The following is a 25,604-nucleotide window of genomic DNA, read 5'->3' as shown; positions in this document are numbered from 1 at the left end:
CTTATTTGATCACTAGTCCCCTCAATTTTAAATTTGAATTTAACTCATGGAACAGGATTTTTATTAGCAGAGATTGGTGGGCGGATATTGTGGTATTTCTATTTGTTTGTCTTTGCCGTGCTCCGGGTCTTCATGGGATTGGTTTATGATATAAGTTCTGCACCACAAAAATAATGCAAGTTGACTGAACAAAAGTGACTCAGACACAGACACTCTATCAAAAACATGTTTACCAAGTCAGAATAAATGTACTGTAGCAGAAAGCAAACATCCTTAACATAAATTACGTCATTCACAATATACAGTATCATTACAAAAACAACATATGCATAAGTGTTAAAGTTATAAAATACACTCAATTTAAAATGTGAAATGCATCATAGTAAGTTTGAAAATGTGAGCGAAAATCACTCAGCAATCACTTGCATCCAATAATTTAATCTATAGTCAAAAATGTACACATCAAGACACACACAAGAAACAAGAAAAAAGAAAAAAAAAGAAAGAATATCAGTAACCTTTACCCCTAGTTTTGATATGAACAAATTCCTCTTATATAAAGGGGCCTTTGGATAATCCAGTGGTAGACCTGAGGCCATGTTTGTGGACATTTGTGTGGCAGCAGGCTATTACCGTAGCATAGCTGAGTTTTTTGTATCTCTAACGCCACCCAGTGGCTCAGATTGTTCCATGAGTGGGATTGCTGAATCTGAGCAGCTCGTGTTGTTCTCGTGTCTCTGCCTCTGACCGTCTCTGCTCAGATAAGGCCTCCAGGTCCGATGGGGTCTGTATACGCACCTGAAACACAGCAGAGATCAGTTCAAACACTTTGAACTCCCAATCAATTCATAAACTATTCCACAAGATAATATTTCGCTAACAAAACATATGTGTATGTATCTGCTTGAGCACACTGAGGAAGGCGCTAAGCTGAAACGCGTCTGTGCAATAAAAACACGTTTAAATGCAAAGTGCGACCTTTTTTCCTTTTCTTAGTAAACATATAAGTTTGGTCTAGGACTCTCAAAAACAAACCTAAGAGACTGAGTGAAGCCTGCTCCTACCATACAAATTAACTAACAAAACCAACCACAAAACACAGACATATCGAACTGATGATGCCAAAAAATATGGAGGCCAATAAAGCGCTGCTAAATAAATGTATCTGGCAATGACTGTGACTATCTCAATCCCTTACCCTTCTGGCGTTGATGATCTTCTTCCTCTTGCGCCAGGGACAGGAGAGGCGCAGGAAGGAGATGCAGGCGAAAAAGCAGTGCCCACAGAACACCGTCTCCACGATCAGCATCAGGATCAGAGGGGCCCACAGGATCACCGTTGTTCCCTTGGCAATAAAAGACAAACACATTCTTGGATCGCAAATATGATCTACACAAGAACAACCACGAAGACATTCTCTTGTGAATTTCCATAAATGTACACATGACCCTCATCCCCCCCATTTGTTCACAGCAGTGTCTCCAAACAAGGCGATCGCGTGGATGTTTGTTTTGAAAACACAAAAACCTGCCGCAACTTACATAGATCCTTGTGGGATCAAACGGGCATTCATGAGTGATGGAGAAGTGGTGGGCGGGGGGGTCTTTGCAGTGGGTCAGCAGGCCCCGGCCTCCGTTGATGATGGCCATGATCATGGACACAGTCAGCCCCACCGTGGCGGCTGCGGACAGGAGCGCTGCCATTATGCTGACCACAAACAGGAACCATTTCTGGAGATAATCAGGGAGAACACACGCAGGAAATCTTCTCTAAGTTAAAGCTGCAGCCAACAGATCAATGATGAGATGACCTCTGACTTAGATGTGTAAGAATGAAAAGACAACACAATGTCAATATACTGTATTATTACAAGTTCTGAAGATAGGATATTGAAGATACTGAGGTGAGCCTACAGTGAGAAGCATGAACATCAAAATGAAGACATGAGAGGGAACTGCTTGTATTCGTACTCTTACCAAAGGCTTGTTTTTCCTGTTTTTTGACAGGACTATTGCTGAGATTCCAACAATGATAGCCTGCAGGTCCCAACATGGAAAACAGATACAGGCAGATGAAAGGTGAGTCATGGTTGTATCAATATAGGAACACACGAATGCCATGTGCCCTTTCAAACCCACTTGAGTATCAGTTACTCAACAGTGCTATAAAATGAATCAATATGAGGACATTCTTCTTCACTTGTTAAGATGTCAACCATTCAGCAGTCACTGGTAGATACACGCTGCTCATTGAAAAGTTTAATTTGCTGTGGTCTGAAAAGAAAAGCAGTCTTGTACCATGAGGCCCGACACCAACGCTATTACGTTGGAGATGGCGTACTCCATGGTGCGAGCCTGGGCATGAAGGTTGACGTGTCTGAGCACGGCGCCGTGCACTAGCGCCCCCAACAGGAAGTTGACATGGCCCACCAGCACCAGCCCCAGGCCCATCTTCATCAGGGCCTTGTCATCGTCCAGGCTGGCACAGCACACCCCTGCATTACACCAGGTGACATAGGAATGTAATTACATGGTTATCGTGTAACAAGGCATTCTCTTCAAATATGATTATAAGAGTTCATTTGGATGAGAAAATGGATACTGTGTATCAGTGGACTTCCACAAATAGTAACCGAACCAGCCTAATATTGTTTGTTGGTATTTCATATATCAGTACATAGGCCTATCAGTGTCAGTGACATTCTGAAGTTTTTTGTCTTTGTTTCAATCTGGCTAATGCAAATGTTTTAGTTATTTTTCATCTTCTGTCAAAAAGTAAAGATGATTATAATGCCTGTACTAGCCAAGCATGTTTAATACAGTATGCCATGACTTGTTAATTCAATCAAGAATGTAATATTGCAAGTGGCTGATTCATAAGATATGACAGCCTTTTACTGGTTAAATATATACATCTCATCAAATGAACTTTTCTTCAGGAGCAACAGGTGTTAAGACTGAGCTCCCACTGAGTTCCAGCTCATTAACACCACACAGCCATTTGCTAAGTTGCTTGGGCACATAATTATGCTTCAGCAAAACAAAGGAGACCGCACGTTTGTAAACAACGGTCCTTACTGGAAAACAACTCTCTTATGCATGTAAACATTTGTTCTCCTACCCTTAAGGGCCACCAAATGCAACATCCACACATAAAGCGCAATACTGGACTACTAGATTTATTATTCACATACTAGTGTAACTAACTACTCTATCGGTAACAATTTTATCCGCAGTAAAGATAGCATTATCTCTTTGACATGTGTTTCAAATGTTGTTGGTTTTTAAAAACTAACTAGGCCTACAAAAACATTAAACAACCGCAGTAAGTCTGCTCAGGACAAAAGGGAAATATCGTTAATTTCATGCGTCTAACCGAAACAACGAATCGAAAACATAATTCAGAAAAAAATATGTTTCATTGCTGCAAACTAATGTGAAACTCAAGCTGCCCCACCCTGCGACAGGCGACTTATAAAATAAGTTCTGTCTCGCACACTAAAACGTAGGTTGACTTATTTGGGTTGATTTCGTAATTTCTACAAGAAAAAAGCAACTTACCCGATCTAACCATGTTGTATTCTTTCTTCTTAGGCCATTCTAATAACTTTTATAAACACTCATACTACAGTGACAGGGGCTATGTTTGTTCGTCCTCTTGGTCTTCTCCAATTCATACAGGAAGAGAATCCAACAGGCGCGCATCAGGTTGCATTGGATTCGCCACACCCTCACCTGGATGAAAAGTAAAGGGGGTTGGGAATAGGCTAAAGTAGTAGAAGACTCCAGGATGAACTGCCTATCTTTAACTTCCTTTGCGCTCTGGATTCGCCACACCCTCACCTGGATGAAAAGTAAAGGGGGTTGGGAATAGGCTAAAGTAGTAGACGACTCCAGGATGAACTGCAGATCTTTTGCTTCCTTTGCGCCATGCTCGTTGATGAGGGTGGTGTTCAGCGTTCATGATGTGCTCCGTGTGATTCAGGGTTCACCTTTACAAAAAAGTTAACTAGCTCAATTATTTAATTTGTTTGTGTGTGTTTGTTTGTAGAGACAAAATCTGATTTTATTTGAACGCCTATTTTCAGACAATACATCACTAAAGCCATCTCAATATCCAATGCGTTTTTGTTGAATGCAGAATACAAGGCATTTAATAAATATAACCAGGCCAAGAATGAAGGGAAAAAAGCAAAAAAAAAAAAAAAAAAAAAAAAAGCTATTATTTTCAACCGGAGGGGGCAGCAATGTTGCATCTGTCTGTGTAAGAAATGACTCGCCTTTGGTGTTATCTTTACTTATATTATTTTGTTCAAACAACTTAGAAACCTGTGTTATTGCCCCTAAATAGTGGCACAGTTAATAAATCCAATTTGTTATTTTTTTATTTTTCATTTTTTTACGAATAACTCTTTTCAACTTAAAATGGTGAGTTATTTTCTTAACTATGGCAGTTAGGGATTATGCGTAAATACTTTCTTGTTTATAATTATTATTTATTTTGTTACTCATTACTTTTTATTGTGGGATGAGTATGACGCAGTAACAACTAATGAGTGACGCACGTAACAACTAATGAGCAAAATTAGTGTGTGAGATTTTCAGAGTATTCCTAGGAGTAGCCTACATTTACCGATAAGACCATTAGTGAAATAGGAGGCACAATTGACTACTTTTGCAATTAGCATTGACCTGTCTACTTTAAGATATCACACATTTTGGCACGTAATGCTTCCTTGCATGAAGTGTCTGTGTACTTTCTCCTATAGGATGGACTTGATCTTCTGATCTTCTTGATCTCTTTTGTCTTCTCTATCATGAAGTTATCTAATAGACTTAACAATAAACATACTGCCAACATGATTTATGTCATTTCTGTAAAACTGTCACATCCTAAATTCTAGACTAATGTGTTATAATATAATATTTAATATTCATTATTGCATACTTAGCTGGAATTATGTTTTTCCCTATCAAGTTATTTTAAAGCAGGCCTGTACCTGTGTGCATGTAATTGTGCTACAGGTTTCCTGCAGGAATAGCATGTTTAAACAGGCACTGCACTAGTTCTTTGGATTGAGATGACACCGGCTGGGTTGTCACACATTTATCAACATAATAGAAGTTACCACCACTTGTGTGCATCAGTAGGCCAACACTTTTCTCTGGACGTTTTCAGACACAATTTAATGGTCACTATGTCATTTGGGCATGGAACTTAATATGTGTTGAGTGTAGTCACATCAGTCTTACAATCAGTTTGACAGGTTGGTGTCTGGTAAACTTTGCTTTATAGTGACCAGTAGACTTGGTGACCTAAACTGACAAATCAAAAAGTTTGTTTTGATTTCATCTTAGCCTCTTGCCTTGAAATTGGGCATGGAACTTAATTTGTGTAGGCATAGATATTGGTGGGACATGGGGGATGGACAAGGGTGGATAATGGTACGTATTTTATTTATATTAAAATATTCAAACCATGGGGAAATAGCTTCAGTACGGCATGATAGAACACACCAAGCCATCATAAAAGTGTGGTTATATAGTCAATGAAATGTATGCCTACATTTAGATATTCATTGTTACTAGTTTTATCTAAGAATAGTAAAAACAGAAAATAGAGTTAAAACATGTTCTATCTCTGAGTTGTGCTGTTTTGCCATGCCACTGGTCAGTCTGTAAGCACACGAGTCCATTTCCCCCTGCTAGTCACACCCAGATGTCGCTGTGGGGAGTTAAGCTCGGTAGTTGTGACAGCGTAGCTCGCTCTCCCTTTTACACCGCATGCTCTGTTTTTTTTTTTTTTCTATTCCAAGTTTGACCCTAGCTGCTATTTCCTCTGCTCAGTCTATAAAGTCCCCATGATTTTCCCACGCAGCCTCTTTCACCGGCCACTAAACCGTGAGTGTCTAACTCACTGTTCTTCAGTCTCTTAAAAAAAGAAAAAAAATATATAAAAATTACAAAATATATAAAACCTTCATAAAAAACAATTTCAAGACTAAACATAAAAAGGAAAAAATACAAAAATCGCATCCATTATAGGCTACAGGCTATTTATTTTTCTCTTTCTTTTTTGTTTGCAAAACAAAACAGAAGGCCTCGGGCTTATTCCGACGTTAACGAGAAAAAGTGATACCAAAGAAAGAAACTACTTTGAAGATACACTGGAATTACTTGCGGTCTATCCTGTCATATCTGCCGATATTCAGATTTTGGCGTGTGCGTAAAAGTTTCACCGCGAGGGACTAACGATTGTCTGTACCATCAGAGCACCGTGTTCAGTCTTACAATAACGGTTTCACTCAGAGACATTATTACACCGAAGTAGTGGTCATTTTCTAGGCTGTCCCTTGCAAAACGTTGCGCTCAAACGTCGTCAACTCCGAGAAATGAACACAGCGACCGCGGGGAGTTATCCGATGGCTTCTCTCTATGTTGGCGACCTGCACCCTGATATCACGGAGGCTATGCTGTATGAGAAATTCAGCCCTGCCGGACCCGTCCTGTCAATTCGGGTTTGTCGTGACATGATTACCCGGCGCTCACTGGGCTATGCTTACGTGAACTTCCAGCAACCGCCTGACGGTAAGAAAATAAAACGTGCAATCTTTATGGTGTCTGTGTTTGAATCTCATCAGCACATGCTTTGCGGCACACTCAGTGGTGCCGTCACCCAACTATGTGGATAGATCAGGCTGTATACGCAACCGTGTAGCTTACGACGGTGTAGCATGCTGTTGTACTTTGGTCTATGTGGAACGTGCTTGTACTAACACAGAATGAACGTAGCCTAATTATCTGACAGTTACAGACTAACAGTCTCGCCTTTGTGTAATGCTGGAAAGGCAAAGCTGCCAGGTAATTGTTTCAGAGACATGTATCAAAATGTGCCACGCACTGTATCAAAATAATGCAGGTTTACCAGATACATGGAATTGTGACCTCCAAAGGAATAACATGCCATTGTACTGACAGAGGGTAGGTGGTCACGTGTGAACTGTCACGTCAAAAGTTAACCAAAAATAATTGACTGGTAAATACCATCGACATTTGTATGACAACACTATAGCTTGGGACAAACATTGTGTAACTACCAAATGGAAGTTTGGTGGATGCTGTAATAGATGGTATTCTTAGTTCCTAGTGGTCTACTTTTCAGCATGGATTAATGATCAATATGATCTTCTTGCAACCCTTTATTGGGCTATTGAACCATGCCTCCCACATTTCCTTTGAGCTTCGCAGCTTTGTAAATAGTTCAACAGCGCATGCTGTTATGTCCACATGTGCTGTAGTTGCACTTCACTAGTAACCTTGAGTATTCTACAGTACTCACACCAAAATACAGGTATCTTTGGGAATTTTCGCATGTGTCATTTGACCTATATAGAAGCTGTGTCCTACTTCCACTGCAGGAGTGCATCTTGGATATTTGGATGCTGTTTTGCTCTGAGGTTAAATATTCTTCAATGCTCAACAGTTTTACATTTCCCAGAATTTGGTGTATCATTTTGTAGAGTATTCTATTGCCCCATATTGTGTATCCTATAATGACCCATTTCTGATCCTATTTAAAGGCCTGTCAAGGGAGGGTGCTTTTGTGAAATTAATTTCCACTGTCTTCCTACCTGACAGGAGGGTAGCAGAACCCAAAAATGTATAAGATTCTCAGCCTTGGGTGTCTGCAGTGTCAGTTGTCACACAGTATTTCTTAATGCTGGACACATATCTACATACATAGATTATGAAGTTCCAAACACGTAAACCAAATGTGTTTCCCCTCACAGAGTGAGGTTTAATCATCCAGACTGGAGGCACAGCCTCAGTATTACAACCAGACATCTGCAAATCTCCCATTCTAACTCAATCAAGTATTCCATAAAGTGTCAGTCAAATGCAGTCTTATAGTGACCCATTCTCTGGGCTTGATTTACATAAGCATAATATAATAATATAATAAATAGCTTCTAAATTTCGCCACTTAAAACAGGCTGTGCTCCAGTGTCACGTCCATGTTAGGTCTTGGTTGCTCACGCTTACAGTCCCATTCACCCATGTTTGTAACTGTTACACCAGACATGGCTGGCCCTCAAGTGTTACTATCACTGTCTTCAATAAGGTGTGTTGGACAGAGAACTATCAGAGATGTCTAGGACACAGTCTCTGGATAGTGTGCAATGACATGGAAGTATGTCTAACATAATCATGAAAAACACAGCTGAGACCATGAGGTATTTGTGAGCTCAGCTGAGGTACTGTAGGTGCAAAATCATAACCCACATTGTGAGAGAGTATACTCTCTTCAGGCACATGGACACTCTGTGTGACTGGTTGGGTGCGAAATTGTACCCCACTGTGCTTTTTTTCACCACGTGGGAGAGGATTCTCTAGCAGGTTGTGTGTAGCAGGCCTCAAGCATGCAACAGCTGCATTTGTAAACTCTTGCCAGACCTGGTCCCGCTCATCTACACATTCTTGTTGAATGTGTCTTACCCCCATCAATGGCAGAGAGCTCTCAACTCGCACTCCATGCCAGCACATAACTCCGAGGACCCTGCTAGGCTAAATATAGACAGGCTTGCAGGCTGTCCAGTCCTTGCCTGTCTATCAATAAAGGCAGTTTCTCTAGTAGCAACTGCCTGGTTAAAAAGACTGAGGCCATGTGGGGCTATTGTGCTGATTCTGTCCCAGTCAGTTTGTTTTAGCCATCCATTTTGTTAGAAATATGAAGTTCATATAAAATATTTCACCAACCCTGTCCTTAGTTATTGCACCACTGCAGTCTTCATTAATTTGCCTTTTAGGTGTATATATTTTCCACCTAAGTAATCCCTTGGGAACCTTCCAGAATTAGTCACTGGGTGATCCCACCAACCCTGAGCTCGATGTAAAGTACAATTGCAGGGCAAACTGCTGATGCCAGCAGACGCAAGGCAGCTCCGTTTTGTTTATCAGACATTTTTAGCGCTGAAGCCCAGGGTGTGTGTAGCTGTGGAGTGGCGGGGACAAAGGGAAGCTTTCTGGCTGGCATGTGTGCCCAGTTTGACATGACACAGGACATGAGTGGGAGCGAGCACATGTTGACTTAGAAAGACTAAAAAATACTGACAACATATGAAAAGAAGAAGGTGGATTACCAAAAAAACCTGTATAGGATCAGCTCAAAAATGTATGTTGTTAAACAAAAATGTTTCGATAACAAAAAGTAATCACCCGATTCCCCAGTTGAAGTAATTTAGTCCTACTCTCTCCATAAACAATAGCGTAGTAAACAAAACAAGTGCTCTAAAAAGTACTTCAGCTGACCTTTTGAATTTGAGTAGAGCACATTAGCGATCACATTGTAACATGTGTGAAACATTTGCCTTTTTAGGGATCATTGTGTCAGTTTTTCTGTTTGTGTGAAGACCATGTGCTTATGCCGAGCCAGCTGTCTGTTCCCAGCAGCCTGATGTGCTGCTGCAATGAGACATGTGCTCTCTTTAAAGCAGCATGGCCATGGTGGTATTGTTGAATTCATTGTAGAATGGCTGTAGAAGTGTAGAAGATGGCTTTTTAAGTGCTGATTAAAATATTAAAGCTTATTGCAAAATTCTTATCCTAAAGGAATGATAAAACTGTGTTTCCCCGTTATTGCATTCCATTATGTGTGCATAACTTGCCTGCTTCAAGCCTTATCTTGAATTGTTTACATTTCCCTTATCCTGAATATAGTAGGCCTATATACTGTAAATAAATGCAAAAATCCACCTGAAAGAAAGCCTGAAGATAAACACAATGTACAAAGAAATAACATTGGGACACACTCTGTACCCACAGCTATTTTATATCTCACATGGCTTGCTCTGACAGAATGAATAATTAATAGTACTTTGTCACCTGCAGTAGGTCTCAGAGACACTTTTTGAACTGTGTTTTATGAATGTAATTTACCAACATCGATAGACTGTGGGATGTCCTGGGGAGTTGGCTACATCATTATGCATGTAAACTTTATACTACAGAAAACGTTGCGTCCCCTGATTGCTCTATCCACTGGAATGGATGAAAGTAGATGCCCACAGACCTGCTCCCATGAGTCTGACTGCCTTGTTTCTGAAACAGTTGTATCCATTTGGCACGTGGGCCTAGATATCTAAACCTAGAGCAAGCAGGGTGCTTCTAATTGGAAACAGCATGTAAAACGTTCAGACCTCCTTTATTATGTCCCAGAGATAGGTAGCAGCTGTTCTTTCAGGATGGACTGTAAATTGATATTACAAACACCATATTTTTTGCTTATATTATTGTTTTTAACTGTTCTCCTGGGTATAGCACTGGCTCCCTATGCCTTTACTGTTGTTTTATATGTTGAACATGGGGATGTGCATGTTGAACATATGGATGAACTTGTGGGTAGATATTTAAGACCAAGCCTGTCTTTTTATGCCTGAATTGCTGAATGGTGCCATGATTTTTGGAATTGCCCCCACATAGACTGTTCTTCACAAACTGAATTGTTTTGTCAATTTACCAGTTTTTCCTTTACACTGTTCTCAAACAGCCGAAAGAGCCTTGGACACCATGAACTTTGATGTGGTCAAAGGGAAGCCCATCAGAATCATGTGGTCGCAGAGAGACCCCTCACTCAGGAAATCTGGAGTCGGAAATGTTTTCATCAAAAACCTGGACAAGTCCATCGATAACAAGGCCCTGTATGACACTTTCTCTGCCTTTGGAAACATCTTGTCCTGCAAGGTGTGATGCTCTTCTCTACCACATTGGGGTCAATGGTAGTAGGGAGGAGAAGGAGGAGGAGGAGGTGGAGGAGGAGGAGGAGCAGGAGCAGCATGGTTGTAGCCCAAGGCTGATTGCTGTCATAGTGGAGCATTTCTAAGGAGGGAATTCAGTGTGTGTGTGTGTGTGTGTTTGTCATTTACACCAATGAAGGAATGTGAACATGATCTTATTTCTTTTTGGGCCATTTGACCCCTCAGGTCACCGAGTGACCAAGATATCTTGTTTTCGTAAACAGTCTTGTTGGCGGCCAGGGATGTTAGTGAAGTGGCTTAAGTGATTGTTTTTTTTGGCAGTACCTCTAGAAGTGACAGGAGAGCCTTTCATTTCTTCATTTCAGGTGGTGTGCGATGAAAATGGATCCAAAGGATACGCGTTTGTGCACTTTGAGACACAGGACGCAGCCGACCGTGCCATTGAGAAGATGAACGGCATGCTTCTGAACGACCGCAAGGTGTGAGTGTCCAGACAGTGAAGGGGGTAACTTGGGACTGGCCTGTGGTCAGACATAAACAGAGGCACATGCGTAACATCACACATTTATCTGTCCACACAAGTCATCCCTTATCAGGAGGCATTTGATGTTGTGGAGATGGAATGCGTGAGGGTTGAGGGGAGCAACGTGTCGACTTTAACGCTGTGCTCAGATCAGCATGGGCCAAAACATCTCCCCCTCGGTGCTGTGGGGGTGTGTGTTGCACACTGAGCTGGTTTGTGTGGCCTGTGAAGTGTGAATCAAGAAACTAACAAGTCTGGCGAGATGTTTTGCAGTGCTCTGACAACAAGGGAAACACATAGCACGGCCTCTCTCAATCTCCTGATGCCAGCTGAGTGTTCTTACATGTGTGTGTTTATGAGTGTGTGTGAGTGTGTGTGTGTGTGTGTGTGTGTGTATGTTTATAAGTGTGTTTGTGTTCATGAGTGTGTATGTGTGTGTGGGTGTGTGCGTGTGTGTGTGTGTTTCTGTCTGTTTGTCTGGCTGTCTTGTGTGTAACCACGCTTGTGTGTTTTAGTGATGGCGAGTATGCAGGAATGCACTGCTGGAGCATGGAATGGGAGAGGTCGGCGTCGCAAGGTACAGTCCCAGCATAGGGAGCTGTTGCAAACGCAGAGCAATCAAAAGCACACCCCCTTCGCCTTCTATCTGCAGTTCCTCTGGACATCACCACTCTCTCTTTCCCTCCGTGTCCTCCTGTTTGTCATCCACCCGTGCAGCATGCTTGTCTTCTGTTAACACAATACCATTAACATTGCAGTGGAGGTTCCCAAGAGGACCCTGTGCTGTCTGATGTGTTTTCTTCCTCGGTGTTCTATCAAACACACTCCTCCCCCCCTTCAACACAAATGTTCCTGTGATACTACATCCCTGATACATTGAAGACAAGAGACTGCCACAAAATGGTTCCATGAACCGTACGTTCCCAGATCGTCTTTACATGAGCTGTTGTGTGGGTCCATCTTGTCGCAGGTTCGTGGGACGCTTCAAGTCGCGGAAAGAGAGAGAAGCAGAGCTCGGTGCCAAAGCAAAGGAATTCACCAATGTCTACATCAAGAACTTTGGAGAAGATATGGATGACGAGAGGCTGAAAGAACTTTTTGATAAATATGGTAGGTTGTAAAGGTGCTAGACACAGTAGTGAATGTGTCAGGCTGAAAGAAAAAAAAACTACAAAAGAATAGCCTTCCCTTTTATGAATCTTTTACTTCACCTGTCTGACAGGCAAGACTTTGAGTGTGAAGGTCATGACTGACGCCACAGGCAAATCCCGAGGTTTTGGGTTCGTCAGCTATGAGAAACATGAAGACGCTAATAAGGTAATCCTGTCGAACTCAACTCACTCTATGACACTGTTATTACTGGCTAAGCGTAAGATCATCCTCAATTCCTCAAATGTTTTGCCACATCCACTAGATCGATCTGTATTAACCAATTGTGTATAAATTTTTAGTCACCAACTTCAAAGAAATGACTGTAAACCCCTAAAATTGAGTCAGATATTGTGAAGACGGCATGAAGCTGATGGAAGGCAATTGTCTCCTGCTTCCTCAGGCAGTGGAGGACATGAACGGGACAGAACTGAATGGGAAGGCCGTATTTGTGGGACGGGCCCAAAAGAAGATGGAGAGACAGGCGGAGCTGAAGAGGAAATTTGAACAACTAAAGCAGGAGAGGATAAGCAGATACCAGGTGAGTTCAGAAAAGAAAACAAATATAGTTGTATTTACTGTACCTTTAAGACATAATTACTGGTCCATAAACATACTGTTTACCCTGTATCGAAAGTGATCATGGTGTGATAGTGGCCAGGTCATTGATACGCAGGGAGAGAGAACTGAAAGTCTTTCCCGTGTTTGCTGGACTCTTTGTTCCTTACAAACCCTGTTTCTTTCAGACAAGTCCATTATGCTCTGCAATGTACTGTAACATACTGTAGTGACTACTCAATTGAATGTTGTTAAAGGCACATGTTCATCCAAGAAGCAAGAAACTTGTTAATTCACCTTCACAATGACCTCTATAAATGCCTCAAGTTTACAAAAGCTTAGAAAATACATTTAAACATAAGCATGTGTTGTTTCAGGGAGTAAACCTCTACATCAAGAATTTGGATGACACCATTGATGATGAGAAATTGCGGAAAGAATTCTCTCCATTTGGCTCCATCACCAGTGCCAAGGTAAGTACACACTAGAAAAATAAGAATGCACTAAGATGATGACAGTCTTTCAGTGGTACATGTAATAGGAACATCTCCTTCTTGTCATGTGTCAAGTTTATTGTCTTGCTTTAGAATTTGATTGGTCCTTGGTTGCTTCTTGTTTTAGAATTCAGTCTGAACTGAAGTTCTTGTCAGATAAACAATAGGCCTCAACCCTATGTAGAAAACATGCCTTTGCTGTTCTTTTGGATAACTTAACCCACAACTTTTTCGACCAGCACCTAAAGAAGCACCTCTAAGTAGTGGTGTGTGTGTGTGTGTGTGTGTGTGTGTGTGTGTGTGTGTGGGGTGTGTGTACAGTTACTGACGTCCATTCCAACTGACCCCTGCAGGTGATGCTGGAGGAGGGACGCTCCAAGGGCTTCGGCTTCGTCTGCTTCTCCTCCCCCGAGGAGGCCACCAAGGCCGTGACGGAGATGAACGGGCGCATCGTGGGCTCCAAGCCCCTCTACGTGGCGCTGGCACAGCGCAAGGAGGAGCGCAAGGCCCACCTCACCAACCAGTACATGCAGCGCATCGCTGGCATGAGAGCCATGCCCGCCAACGCCATCATCAACCAGTTCCAGCCCGCCAGCGGCTACTTCATGCCAGCCGTGCCACAGGTGAGCCTCTGCAGCACAACGGGCAACAGCAGTACTGAAGACCATTAGCTTATTACATTCAAATATGCCTCTGGTGTGTGCCTTAACGCTGAGTTTATAAGTGACTCAAATATGAAGAAACTCAAAATGGGCACTTTGATTTTTCAATGCCTCAGGTCCGATGGCGGAGCTTTAGTTGACATTGTTTAACACATTTGTGTTTGAAAGCAAGGACAAAATGACACAACTGAAATGTCTACAGAAATGCAATGTGTCCTTAATGCAATGAGTCTTGAGACAGGATGTTTGTCTTTGGTCTGAGGATGCTCAAGCGTTACTCTTTGCCTGGATATGTATTCATCTAAATGAGTCTGTCATCCTCCCATCTGACACACTTGTGTGTTAATGACAGATGGAAATTTGGTGTGTGTCCAATTATGACAACAGTAAAGAAATGAGAACGCATTGAGTTGCTTCGAACACCAGGCAAAATGAGCTCAACACTTAATCTCAACATACAAATTAATGGTGATGATGAAAAATAGCTTGTGCAGAAATATGATGAGTTGAGGGTGGAACTTTAAATGGTTTTGTTGCCGGAATCAAGAAAGCATCATTCAAGTGTCACACACTGAAAAAGAGTATTTTGATATATGCAAGTTTGGTAACACCCACTGCCATGACCACACAAGTAAAGATGAAGGGAATCAGATGGGACTCGGACTGTGACTGTCCAAATGAATAATTCAGAAATATAATGGTTCTCTAAGCACAGTTGGGTGACGTCACTTCCCTTGTTGAAGTTGAAGAAGTTGACACTCCTGCAGTTTTTGGAGTCTTGGCTGTCCAGAGGGACCGCAGGCTTTTTTTATAGCATATTCAGGGGACGGGCAGCTAACGGATCTAGCTTAGAAACCATGTAATAAGATTGAGAGATCTTCTGTAGTGTGTACTGTACATACACACACACACACACACACACACACACACACACACACACTTATAAAAATCTAACGGCTATCCTTACACTTTTAATGTTTAGTAAGTGTTACGGCGTAGGCTCGTTTACACCATAACATAATAAGGAGGCAGGAAACAGTAATAAAGAATATCAAATTTATTGAGAAGTATAATCAAACTAAGTAAATTATACGTGTCTAGGGTATGTTGATGCAATGTCGTGCATGTATGGATGTGGTGAGTGTCTAGTAGATCAGTATAAGAATGTTAGCTGTAAGGGGAAATTATCATTAAGATAAGAAGAGTGAGTTATAAAGAAAGATAGAGCGTGCATATGAGAGAAGTAAGCCATATAGTGCCTATGTGAAAGGAAAGAGTGCCCCAAATGAAAGAGAGAGAGAAAACCTTTTATAGCCCAACCCATAAGTACAGGTGATACCAATAAGGCACTTAGGGCACCCATGACACCCAGGCCTAGTGCCGCCCGTGCACCGACTTCACTAGACCCATAGGGGTCATGGTTTTGACTTAGGTGGGCGTCACATAAGTGTAACTCAGTTTTTGGCTTTTGTTGATTTTAGCTTTTGAGATGACTTGCTTAAACTGAGTGTAATTTAATCTTGAGGTGGAAAAATAAACATGATATAATTTAAATCAAGTAAACTATACTTGAATTGCAGAAGTTCTGCTACACTATAAAGTTAGTTACAGTAGTTAACCTTGCTTAACCTTAGTTAGTTAAGCTTTTTTTTTTTAAGCATGCTAATGGATTGCCTTGCAATTACAGACTCGTCTTGAATATGAATTGCATAATAATCCTTACTGAAACTCAATCTTAAATAATAAGAATACTAAGAAACACAATGGGTGCCTTCGCAGCTTCGCTACTTGGTCCCCAATTACAATGACAAAGTGACAGTGACACTAAAGGTTCCACTGTTGTTGTGTAGTTTATGTTGATGGAACATACAGTACCATCAAGTAGATGGCTATCCAAAACACCCTAATTCTGTGGGTAGAACAATAGGTATTGTAGCATGTATAGTGCTTTACTACACTCTCAAAGTGCTTTGCAATGAAGGGGGAACCTCACTAAGCTCAAACCAATATGTACTGTAGCACCCACTTGGGTGATGCATGTGCCAGAAGGCTCGTCACACACCAGTTTGAGGAGGAGAGTGAGGGAGTGAATTAGTAGGAGACCAGTTTGGGCATTTAGCCAGGAGTCCAGGGACCCCCCTAATCCTTAATGACCACAGTGAGTCAGGACTTTGGTTTCTCATGGCAATTTGTGATTGAATTCCAGTAAGAATTATTATGTGATCCCTTTAAAAATATGTAGGCCGAGGCCTGTGGCATTCTGGAAATGCATTGTGGGAAATGTCATATTAGTTGGCTGAACTGTAACATTAGTTACCAAGTTAGGTGAATTAGGAATCCTCAGTAGTGTAAGTGCACTACACTAAGTATTTGCAATTCCTATGCTGGATTAGTCTGTAATTTCAAGGGCAATCATGCTTTTTAAAAGTAACGTTAACAAACTACAGTGTAGCACAAACTTCAGCAATTCAAGTATACTTGATTGTTTACTTTTTTATATATATTTCTTAGTATTAGCAGTGGTGTTTACAATGCAAAGATACATGAGAAATCATATACAGTATCATTTTGTTAATAATTAATAATGTTCATCTTCATTTCCAAGGCTCAGAACAGGACCACATACTACGCACCCAATCAGCTTGCCCAGATGCGGCCAAACCCACGTTGGCAACAGCAAGGTGGCCGTGGACAAGGTGAAGAACTAGAACTAAGAACCAGAATTAGAACCAACAGTCAGAATCCGATCATGCTGTGTAAAACTTTGTTTCTCCTGGGATAAAATGTTAAATACGTGTAGCCTTGTCATTGGACACTATAGTTGTTTGAAGTATTCTGACATGCCGTCCAGAACAGTAATGGCAGACATTTGAATCTGTACTCTTTAGGCAGCTTCCAGGGTATGCCTAACTCTCTGCGCCAACCCGGTCCTCGTGCCAACCTGAGACATTTAGCCCCTAACGCCAGTGCCCAAGGCCCCCGGGGCATGCCTGCTGGAGCCCAGAGAATGGGTAAGAAGCCATACTTGTTCTCAGACATTCATATACATCCATGTATCCATGGGTTTCATCAGGTCCCTTTTCACAGGTGTATTAATCAAGCACCATGCAGTCTGCATTCATAATCTAGGTGCTTGATTGTATACACCTGTGGAAAGGGACCGGATGAAACCCATGAATAATCTGCATTCTCAGGGAGAGGAGTTAAACTGAAACAAAGACAGGGTTTAAATTAAATCTAGATATTAAGATGGGAATGACCTACCAGGACATTTCATAGCCAGCAGAAAGAATGGTCGAAATCCATTGACTATTCTTGTATTCAGTTCACACGCCATATTAACAGTCAGACAACAATTAACAACAGTGAAAGAATAACCTAGCACACTTTTTCTTCTAATCTGTAGGAAACGCTGGACAACCAATGGGTCCTCGTCCCTCCATGGGCATGAGCGCCCCCCGTGCCATGCCACCATATAAATACGCCACCACGGTTCGCAACACACAACCACAAGTGGTGCAACCCATTGCCTTACAACAGGTAAAATCATCATTTTTCAAATCTCATAAAGATTATGAGTCTTATATTCTTCAACTGCCATCTGCATATGCAAAGAACAAAACATATGGATATGCTGCCATGTAGCAAAGCTAAGGAATTTGACCAGGAAACGAAATGAAAGCCAGTGTTGAGCTGTGAGCTCTGCTCTGCTCCACTCTGCCTCCTTTAGGCTCAGCCTGCAGTCCATGTTCAGGGTCAGGAGCCCCTCACGGCCTCCATGCTCGCCGCTGCTCCTCCCCAGGAGCAGAAACAGATGCTGGGTGAGTAGAGGACACGACGACAGCCCCTATCAAACAAACAGAGAAGAGAGGGGGGCATCTTTAATGGATGCTGGTGTGGTGGAGCTGGAGTCAGCCAGTCAATAAAGACAGGTCAATAACGGGGAGGCCTGAGATTAAAGATGTGATAGGCTGCTCAACACATAATGGGAAGAGCTCACCACTTAGTATTGTTTCCCCACTTAAGATTGGTTGTTGTGTCATCTCGTTTAGAAACATTTTCCACACAAACCACAAACACACAAGCTCCAACATTCCTTAGTTGGCTCTGTTGCCTCATTTATTCATACATTGATCTACATTTGTGTCGTTAAATGCAAACATTTCTCCTTTTTTTTTCAGGTGAACGCCTGTTCCCACTGATCCAGGCCATGCATCCCAGCCTGGCAGGGAAGATTACCGGGATGCTGCTGGAGATCGACAATTCTGAGCTACTGCACATGTTGGAATCCCATGAGTCTTTGCGCAGCAAGGTAGCTATGTAGCTATAGCAACACAAATAATGCTGCACTGTTCTTATGACATGCCTAGAGTTGTGTTCATGTGCTCACCTTTAGACCAAGGTGCTAACTCCTGAAGAAGCAGTTACTTAAATGTCTTGGCCCGTTCTAAATTTATACGTAAAAGTGTCTAGCTAAATGACTAAATGTAAAAGCAATTCTACCAAAGCCTTATTCAAGTCAGATATTATTGGAGTTGTCTTTTATTGTATACAGAAATGAATTGTCGGCCTCAAACAATACTGTTTTATTTCTACAGGTGGAAGAGGCTGTTGCTGTGCTCCAAGCTCATCAGGCAAAGAAGGATGCCACTCAGAAAGTTGGAGTTAACGCAACAACAGCAGCGGCCTCTTCATGATGGGTAAGAGGGCGCAAAACCTGTTACACGTTTAGATCAATTATCTACACATGCTGGACTGGGTTACACACACCTCTTGCACAGTCTTGATAAACTCCCTACTGTACATAACAGTCTCTGAAATTATATACTTTCCATGTATGTACTGTATATAGGGCGTAGAAATCTTAAATATACGTGTGTTTGCATAAATTGTGAAACTGAAGCAAAGTGGCTGACATTGCAGGTTACTAATGTGTTAATATGGTTTCTGATGCAAATATTTCTCTCTTGAAGGTTTCAAAAACAAGTGGACAGAAGTCACCACTCTGGTGTTCACCTGGGCATCAACTAATTCAACAACTAAAGAAAAATACTTAAAAAAAAAGAAAAAAGAAATACAAAAATATACTTGAAAAATGTATTACGGATCTGATTTTCAGCTCTGTGATTATTTTTGATTGCATACAACTTCATTTAAAATGATACAAAAATAGAGGTTTTCCTTTCAATCAGAAATACCTCTATATAGTGGCCAGGAGGACAGGCATTTTTTTTCCTAAAAGAAAGAAAGAAACATCGTTCTTTTTTCTTCATTTTGAGAGTTGTGTGTTTGCTGGTTTGATTGGTACCATTGGATTTCCCATCCACCAATAATACCCTGGATGGTGTGGCAATCTAAATAAAGGAATGCAACATCTAATTCCTCTCTGTGTATTGTCTTATGTGGAAGCATACAGTATACTTTTTAGTTAGCCACTGTTAGGGCTCTGCTGTTTAGCAATAGTCAGCAAATATGAGCTCACACACACACACACACACACACACACACACACACACAGACACTTTAGCAGTTTTGTTGGTTTAAGATATGAGACTCCACTATATTTGGACCTTTGAATGCTACCATTTTACGATGGACAATTTTTAGAACCAACATTCAAATGACCATAGGCTATTTGACAACTTTACTGTTATCTGAATGCATTTTGTGTCTATGCTTAGCCTATATTATTTGATGTGAAGCTGGAAAAACATACTTCATCATGTCTCTTTTTGCTCTCTCTTCAATAAAGAAGGTGGCCTTCCATAAAAGGTGGTATTTCACATTGGCATTCTGTTTTTAGCATTATGTTCTGTGTAGGCTTGAAACAAGCGTGAATTAAGCATCCAAAAGAAATCCAAATTCATTGGAACGCTTTAGGGTTTAAGGGTGCACTTTATCAAATTCTCAATTGTTTCTTGACAGAATGTGAATGTGGTTTCTACAAACATTAAAAAAATACAAAATATAAAGTATTAGGAATATTTTAAAGTATAATAAAAGTAATAAAGTATTGAAATGCTTGGCTTAAAGGAAAACCTTTTCATATAAATCCCTGTTTCTCTAGGTCACAGCATTGTCAGGTACGGAAAGTAAATAAATGACAAAAGCAATCGGTGCTACCTAGATCAGGTTACTGCAGCCAACATCTAGAGTAGCAAGGCAGCTACAGTGCTACACTTAAAATACCCACCAGGTGGCACTTACACAGCTAACAAAGTCTATGTAACCCACATATTGTAGGTGGCAGGTAATACTCCAAAATTGAGTCTGCATAGTATTGAGACAGGACAACAACATTTATGCAAGCCTGTAGTTGCTTAACAAGAGCTAATATCTGGGGGGGGGGGGGGCAACTACTGTGCCATGCTGCTATACAGTGCTACACTCTGGGGGCATATTCATGAGCCCCATGTGCACTCAGAGTGTAGCACTGCAGCTGCTGGCTACAGCAACATGAGCTAGATAGATTTGATTGTTTTAAGTGTTTTTGTACCGACAAAACTTGGTGACCTCGAGAAACAGAAAATCGCCAGAACTCTCCTTTAATGGATATACTTGGAGTGATACAGCTGCAGCGAAGCTGCAAAGGCACCTATTGGGCTCTATTATCAGGATCAAGTGGGCATTGTTGCAAGTCACTCGTGCAAGTTTCTTTGGGGGCGGTCCTAGCGCAAAAGGCTATAATGACTGCGTGAAAAGTGAACATTGTGCTTGGCGCAAAGTGAAAAGGGGTTGTCTTAATTGAGTTAATTAGTCGTGGGTGTCTTTTGGGCGTAGCATGCAATAAAACAATTAGATTTCACACACTCATTCCCTTTAAAAGCCTGGCGCATTGTTCAATGGCCTGTTGGTATTATCATGGCGGATTTACCTGGGCGTCTACTCCAGAAGAGACCGACTTGCTCGTGTGTGAGGCATGGGCAGCGCATAATGGAGGCTTGGGAAGGCTAAGCCTTCCCAACTTTTATGATGGGAAATTGTGAAAATAATGTACATTATGTGTGAATATTATTTTCTAACACGGATAGTTCCGGTCCTTGATGATGATTGGCTGAATCGCGTTCGATGCTGTTATAAAATCCAACACAAACATACAGTACACCTTGACCGCATTTCGTTGATGCACTACCACAACTTGCACAAAAGTTAAAGTGGCTGCGTCTCGATGTTGCATGGCAACCATTCATATGGAGGAAATATTTATTGGCGGAAGAATGATTATCTATGAATACATCGACGTATACCATTTTAGAAAAGCAATAAGCCACTCGAGTCCGTAGTTTACACTGATTTTAGAACAGCTAAGGGGGGTTTTAGGCACTTGCCTACGGTCTCTCGGGGTTTATGACTTAAATAGATTATTTCAGAATAAACGCAGCAGCTGCAGCAGTAGCCAGAAGCCAGTTCTCACTATTGATCATTATCATTATTACATTTCCCTTGTGTGTGTGTGTATTCACACCAAATTGGCATGCCATACTGTATCCACCCAATATGCACAGCATCTCATTAGCTGCCTGTCATCAGGCTATTTACAATTTTTTATTTTAAGAAAAAGTCAGTCAACACGTTATCAAAATTAACTTAATGCGCTATAGAGCTATATCCACGCGCACACATTTCGTCTGAACAGGAGAGATTACGCACGCAGGCGCGCAACTAGGCTACTTGTTGTTTTCTTTTACTCCGCTATCAGCACACAATGTGAAGCTAATTCACTAACTCTAAGAAGTAGGGTGTGTGCGCGCACTGTGCACTCTTCCATATCCCCAAGCCTCATGGGCCCATAAAATAGCCTTTCAGCTATGCACGAGTGATTTCCGACTAGGTTTTTCCTGGTCAGTGGCGCACTTACTTTCTGCATCCATATATTAGCGACTGGCGAGCTTTGCGCCGGACCACACCTCTTCTCTTCACTGACACGCCCGTTAGGGCGCAATATCATCTCCTATTTAGAGAACGTACATTTGCGCTGGAAAAATTAAAGGATGCGCTCGCAGAGAATAGTAATTATAGGTTGCGGAAGTCGCAAAAGCTCATTGCGCGGTCGGCAAAATCGGGCCCATTGTGTTTACTAGTGTTCTTATTATAATTCTGACATGGAAGTCAATGGCAGCCCATAGAACCGACTGGTGAAAAGTCGGGAAATTTGGCACACTGATTCGGGACAGTCTCATGATTCATGTCACCAAGTTTCATGTCAGCACCTAAAACTCTCTAGCGCCACCAACAGACCAAAGTTGGACGTGCGTTCACGTGCTTTTAACCCGTTGGTCCGATTTTCAAAACTCAGGTATCGTTGGAATCCTTGGACCTACCCAAGTTCAACGCACCCTATGACGTCATTTTCCGAAATGCATTTTTAGCGAAAGTGAAACTTAAGCTTCACAGGTCACAAATGTTATCCGATCAACACTAATCTTGACATAGATCATCTTCAGACCATGTCTAATTCACGCATTGCTTTTGGTCTTCAGAAGTATAACCATTCGCCTGTAACAGCCAATCGAAATTTGTGGCAAAGCCGCCAAACAGGAAGTAAGCTCATATCTCAGCAACCCTTGCATGTATTAAAACCAAACTTGGTACATGGACTCGTGACCCCATCAGGAGGACGCGTAAGAAATTTGTTGACCTTTGACCTCTAGGGGTCGCTCTAATTCAGAAACATGCCTTTTGGCTTGCAGCTGCTGTTCGGTTTAGAATTGACCCTTCCAGAGCCACGCCCTAAAACCGCCACAGGCCAATCGTGGCTTAGCAACCCGTAGCTAGGCAAGCAAGGCCTGGCAAGCTTTTGAGTTTTTGCCATGTTAACCTATGGAGACTGCATAGCCTCTTGGCCATTAAGGGCATTTATTTGGATGTGTGGTGCCCCCAAACACGTAAAATCACGGTGAAATAACATGTTGAACTATATAGACATGATATAGTTTGGAACACGTATTTTTCTAACTTTAAAAATCCGCATATTGCGTGATATTTCCATAACCGCGAGATCCGTTTCATGATGGCAACAGACATTCAACGAGACGTATGTATAGCCCGTCAGACCATGCCTTGTCAGTGCATTGACTTCTGTAACAATTAACAATATGAACATATTTCCCCCATCCTAGCATCTCTACATTGGTTACCTGTTAAAAGTCGCATTGACTTCAAAATTCTACTTCTCACATACAAAGCCATAAATGGCAGAGCACCCGAATATATTAAAGATCTTCTAGTCCCATATAATCCACCTAGACCCTTACGATCACAAAATACTGGACTTCTTGTAATTCCAAGAATTTCAAAAACTACAGTAGGAGGCAGAGCCTTTTGTTACCGCGCACCCCTCCTCTGGAATAATCTTCCTCCCTCAATTCGATTAGCAGACACCCTCCCTATTTTTAAGTCTAGACTTATAACATATCTCTTTAGTGCTTCCTATAGTTAGGTATGGTGCAGTGTGGAACTTCAACCACCTCAGGGTCTTACTGGAACGGACCACCTCTGCTGTGGGCTTGTGTGACTGGTGCCCCAGTCATGCATCCCATGGTGGCTACTGACCACACCTGAGCTGGTGCTGACCACCCTCCACCATGCCTTAGTTATGCTGCTTTAGCATTGCGCTGTCATGGACTTCTTATGTGGCATGCCGTACAGCTCCTCTTCTCCCCTCTCCCTCTGTCTCTCTCAACTCTCCCTCTTTCCTTCCCTCCCTGTCCTGTCCTCTATAGTGTAGCTTGGGGGGGAGGGTCCCGCGTGCTGTCTGTTGCGCGTGCGGGCATTTGTTCATTCACTGCGCATGCGGGCTTTTGTCCAATTGCGCCGTTTCGGTCATGGGCCTTCCCCGGGTGGGCTTGCGCATCATGTCTGGGCTGCGCGCCCGGGTGGTGTGGCTGGGTGCTCTGGGCCGGTCGGGGTCCGTTCGCGGGTGACGTTGCTCGTCCGCGGGGGGCCTCCCGTCGCCGTCTGTAGATGGGGGGGGGGGTGGGGTTCGTGTCGGCTCCATTCGGCAGTGGCTCTGCGTGGACGTATATTGGCGGTCTGGCTGGGGCATGCGGTCTGATCAGATGTGCACGGCTGTGCATTTTGTGGGATGGGGGGGACGGGGGAGGTGGGATTGCTGGGAGTGGATGGCGGAGGGGAGGGCTATGTTGCGGCATTGTATTGGGCTTGCGGCCCGGGCCTTCTTGGGGTGGTGTTTCTAGAGTGGAAGTCCAATGGTTTTAACGATTTTAATTACATTACACCAATGTCCAATGATTTTAACGATTTTAATTACACTACATCGCCTCCCTACGCCTCCCGACCCTGTCAACAGGATGACAGGATGACACGTCCAAAGACATGAAGCATTCTGGACTTTTGCTCTGGGGGCGCTGCTACCAGGGGGCCTGGGCGGCGGGGCGGATCAGATTGTGTGTCCTGGTCGGGCCGTGGTGTGTGTTCGCGCGGTGTTGTGGTTGGGGTGGGGCTGGCGCGGGCCCCGTTCTCTCTGCTCGCGGATGGTGGTGGGGGGTTGTCTGCGGATGGGTGGCGCCGCCTGTGGGCGGACTCTGGCTGGCCATGCTCAGCCATGCTGCTCTGACGCGCGGTTCGGGGGTGGTGTGTGGGTTCGCCTGGGGGGGAGGCATTGGGGGGGGCATTGTGGGTGGGTGGATGTTGCGTGCGTGGTGGATGGGTGGATGTTTGCATGCGTGGTGGACGATGTGCGGGATGCCTCTTCGGGTTTAACTGGGTAACCTATTCCTACGCACCTGTCCCCACAAAAGAGGTGTGTAAAAGCGTTTTGTAAACCCTCTATAGTATAACCATTTATATCACCATTGATATACTTATTAATACTTAATATGACTTACAGTAATACTAACACACTCTATTTCTCTTCCCTTTCCCCTATACCTCACCTGTGAGGTAAACCATTACCAGCCATCAACCATCTCTGTGCCTGTCCCTCATCACACCTGAAGTCACATCCCTATGACTGCCCTACCATCGCCTGCTGTGGTTCCCTGCCCGAATCTTTGGCCCTCGGATCTCAGCGACCCATCACCTTCCGAAATAACTAATGGATTACTAATGGACTATTTATTCCCTACACTGGACTATTTGAACGTTCATTCTCATTGTAACTTTCAAACTACAAATGACTGTACTGTAACTGACCCAAGGCAGATGGGTTGGGCCCTTGAGTCGTGGGTCTGTCTGAGGTTTCTTCCTATATGTATCTCCAATTCTAGGGAGTTTTTCCTTGCCCCTGTTACTCATGGGCTCTCTTTGAATGTCTAACACTCTGTAAAGCGCCTTGAGACATGTGTAATGTATTGGCGCTCTATAAGCGACATTAAATTGAAATTGAAATTAACAATTGACGGAAGCATTCGTCCGTCTCAGCCAATTAAATTTGGTGGCGAAGCTGCCAAACAGGAAGTGAGCTTATATCTCAGCAACCCTAGCATCTATCAAGACCAAACTTG

At 42.6% G+C, this 25,604-nt stretch overlaps 2 protein-coding genes and 1 non-coding gene across 3 annotated transcripts; 2 read left to right on the top strand and 1 right to left on the bottom strand.

Annotated features, from left to right (window-relative positions):
- Positions 1–212: 212 nt before the first annotated feature.
- Positions 213–3,707, bottom strand: tmem54a (transmembrane protein 54a). The gene is made up of 6 exons (XM_062522449.1): positions 3,561–3,707; positions 2,298–2,494; positions 1,977–2,036; positions 1,542–1,730; positions 1,199–1,345; positions 213–798 (listed from the first exon to the last, which is right to left on the bottom strand). The coding sequence occupies exons 1-6, from the start codon at positions 3,571–3,573 to the stop codon at positions 679–681; spliced, it is 726 nt and encodes a 241-aa protein (XP_062378433.1). The 5' UTR covers positions 3,574–3,707; the 3' UTR covers positions 213–678.
- A 2,177-nt stretch (positions 3,708–5,884) lies between these two features.
- On the top strand, positions 5,885–19,518 carry pabpc4 (poly(A) binding protein, cytoplasmic 4 (inducible form)). Its single transcript, XM_062522749.1, has 15 exons — positions 5,885–6,587; positions 10,546–10,739; positions 11,119–11,234; positions 12,247–12,386; positions 12,499–12,593; positions 12,829–12,966; positions 13,361–13,456; positions 13,831–14,100; positions 16,745–16,835; positions 17,028–17,150; positions 17,546–17,679; positions 17,870–17,960; positions 18,321–18,451; positions 18,738–18,839; positions 19,113–19,518. The coding sequence occupies exons 1-14, from the start codon at positions 6,392–6,394 to the stop codon at positions 18,834–18,836; spliced, it is 1,914 nt and encodes a 637-aa protein (XP_062378733.1). The 5' UTR covers positions 5,885–6,391; the 3' UTR covers positions 18,837–18,839; positions 19,113–19,518.
- On the top strand, positions 13,049–13,174 carry LOC134068260 (small nucleolar RNA SNORA71). The gene has a single exon (XR_009936640.1). It is a non-coding gene; the product is annotated as a small nucleolar RNA SNORA71 (small nucleolar RNA).
- Positions 19,519–25,604: the final 6,086 nt, after the last annotated feature.

This window comes from Sardina pilchardus, chromosome 20 (assembly GCF_963854185.1).
Source record: "Sardina pilchardus chromosome 20, fSarPil1.1, whole genome shotgun sequence".
NCBI lineage: Eukaryota > Metazoa > Chordata > Actinopteri > Clupeiformes > Clupeidae > Sardina > Sardina pilchardus.
Note: the sequence above shows the minus strand (reverse complement) of the source record. Positions and strands in the feature narration are given on the sequence as shown.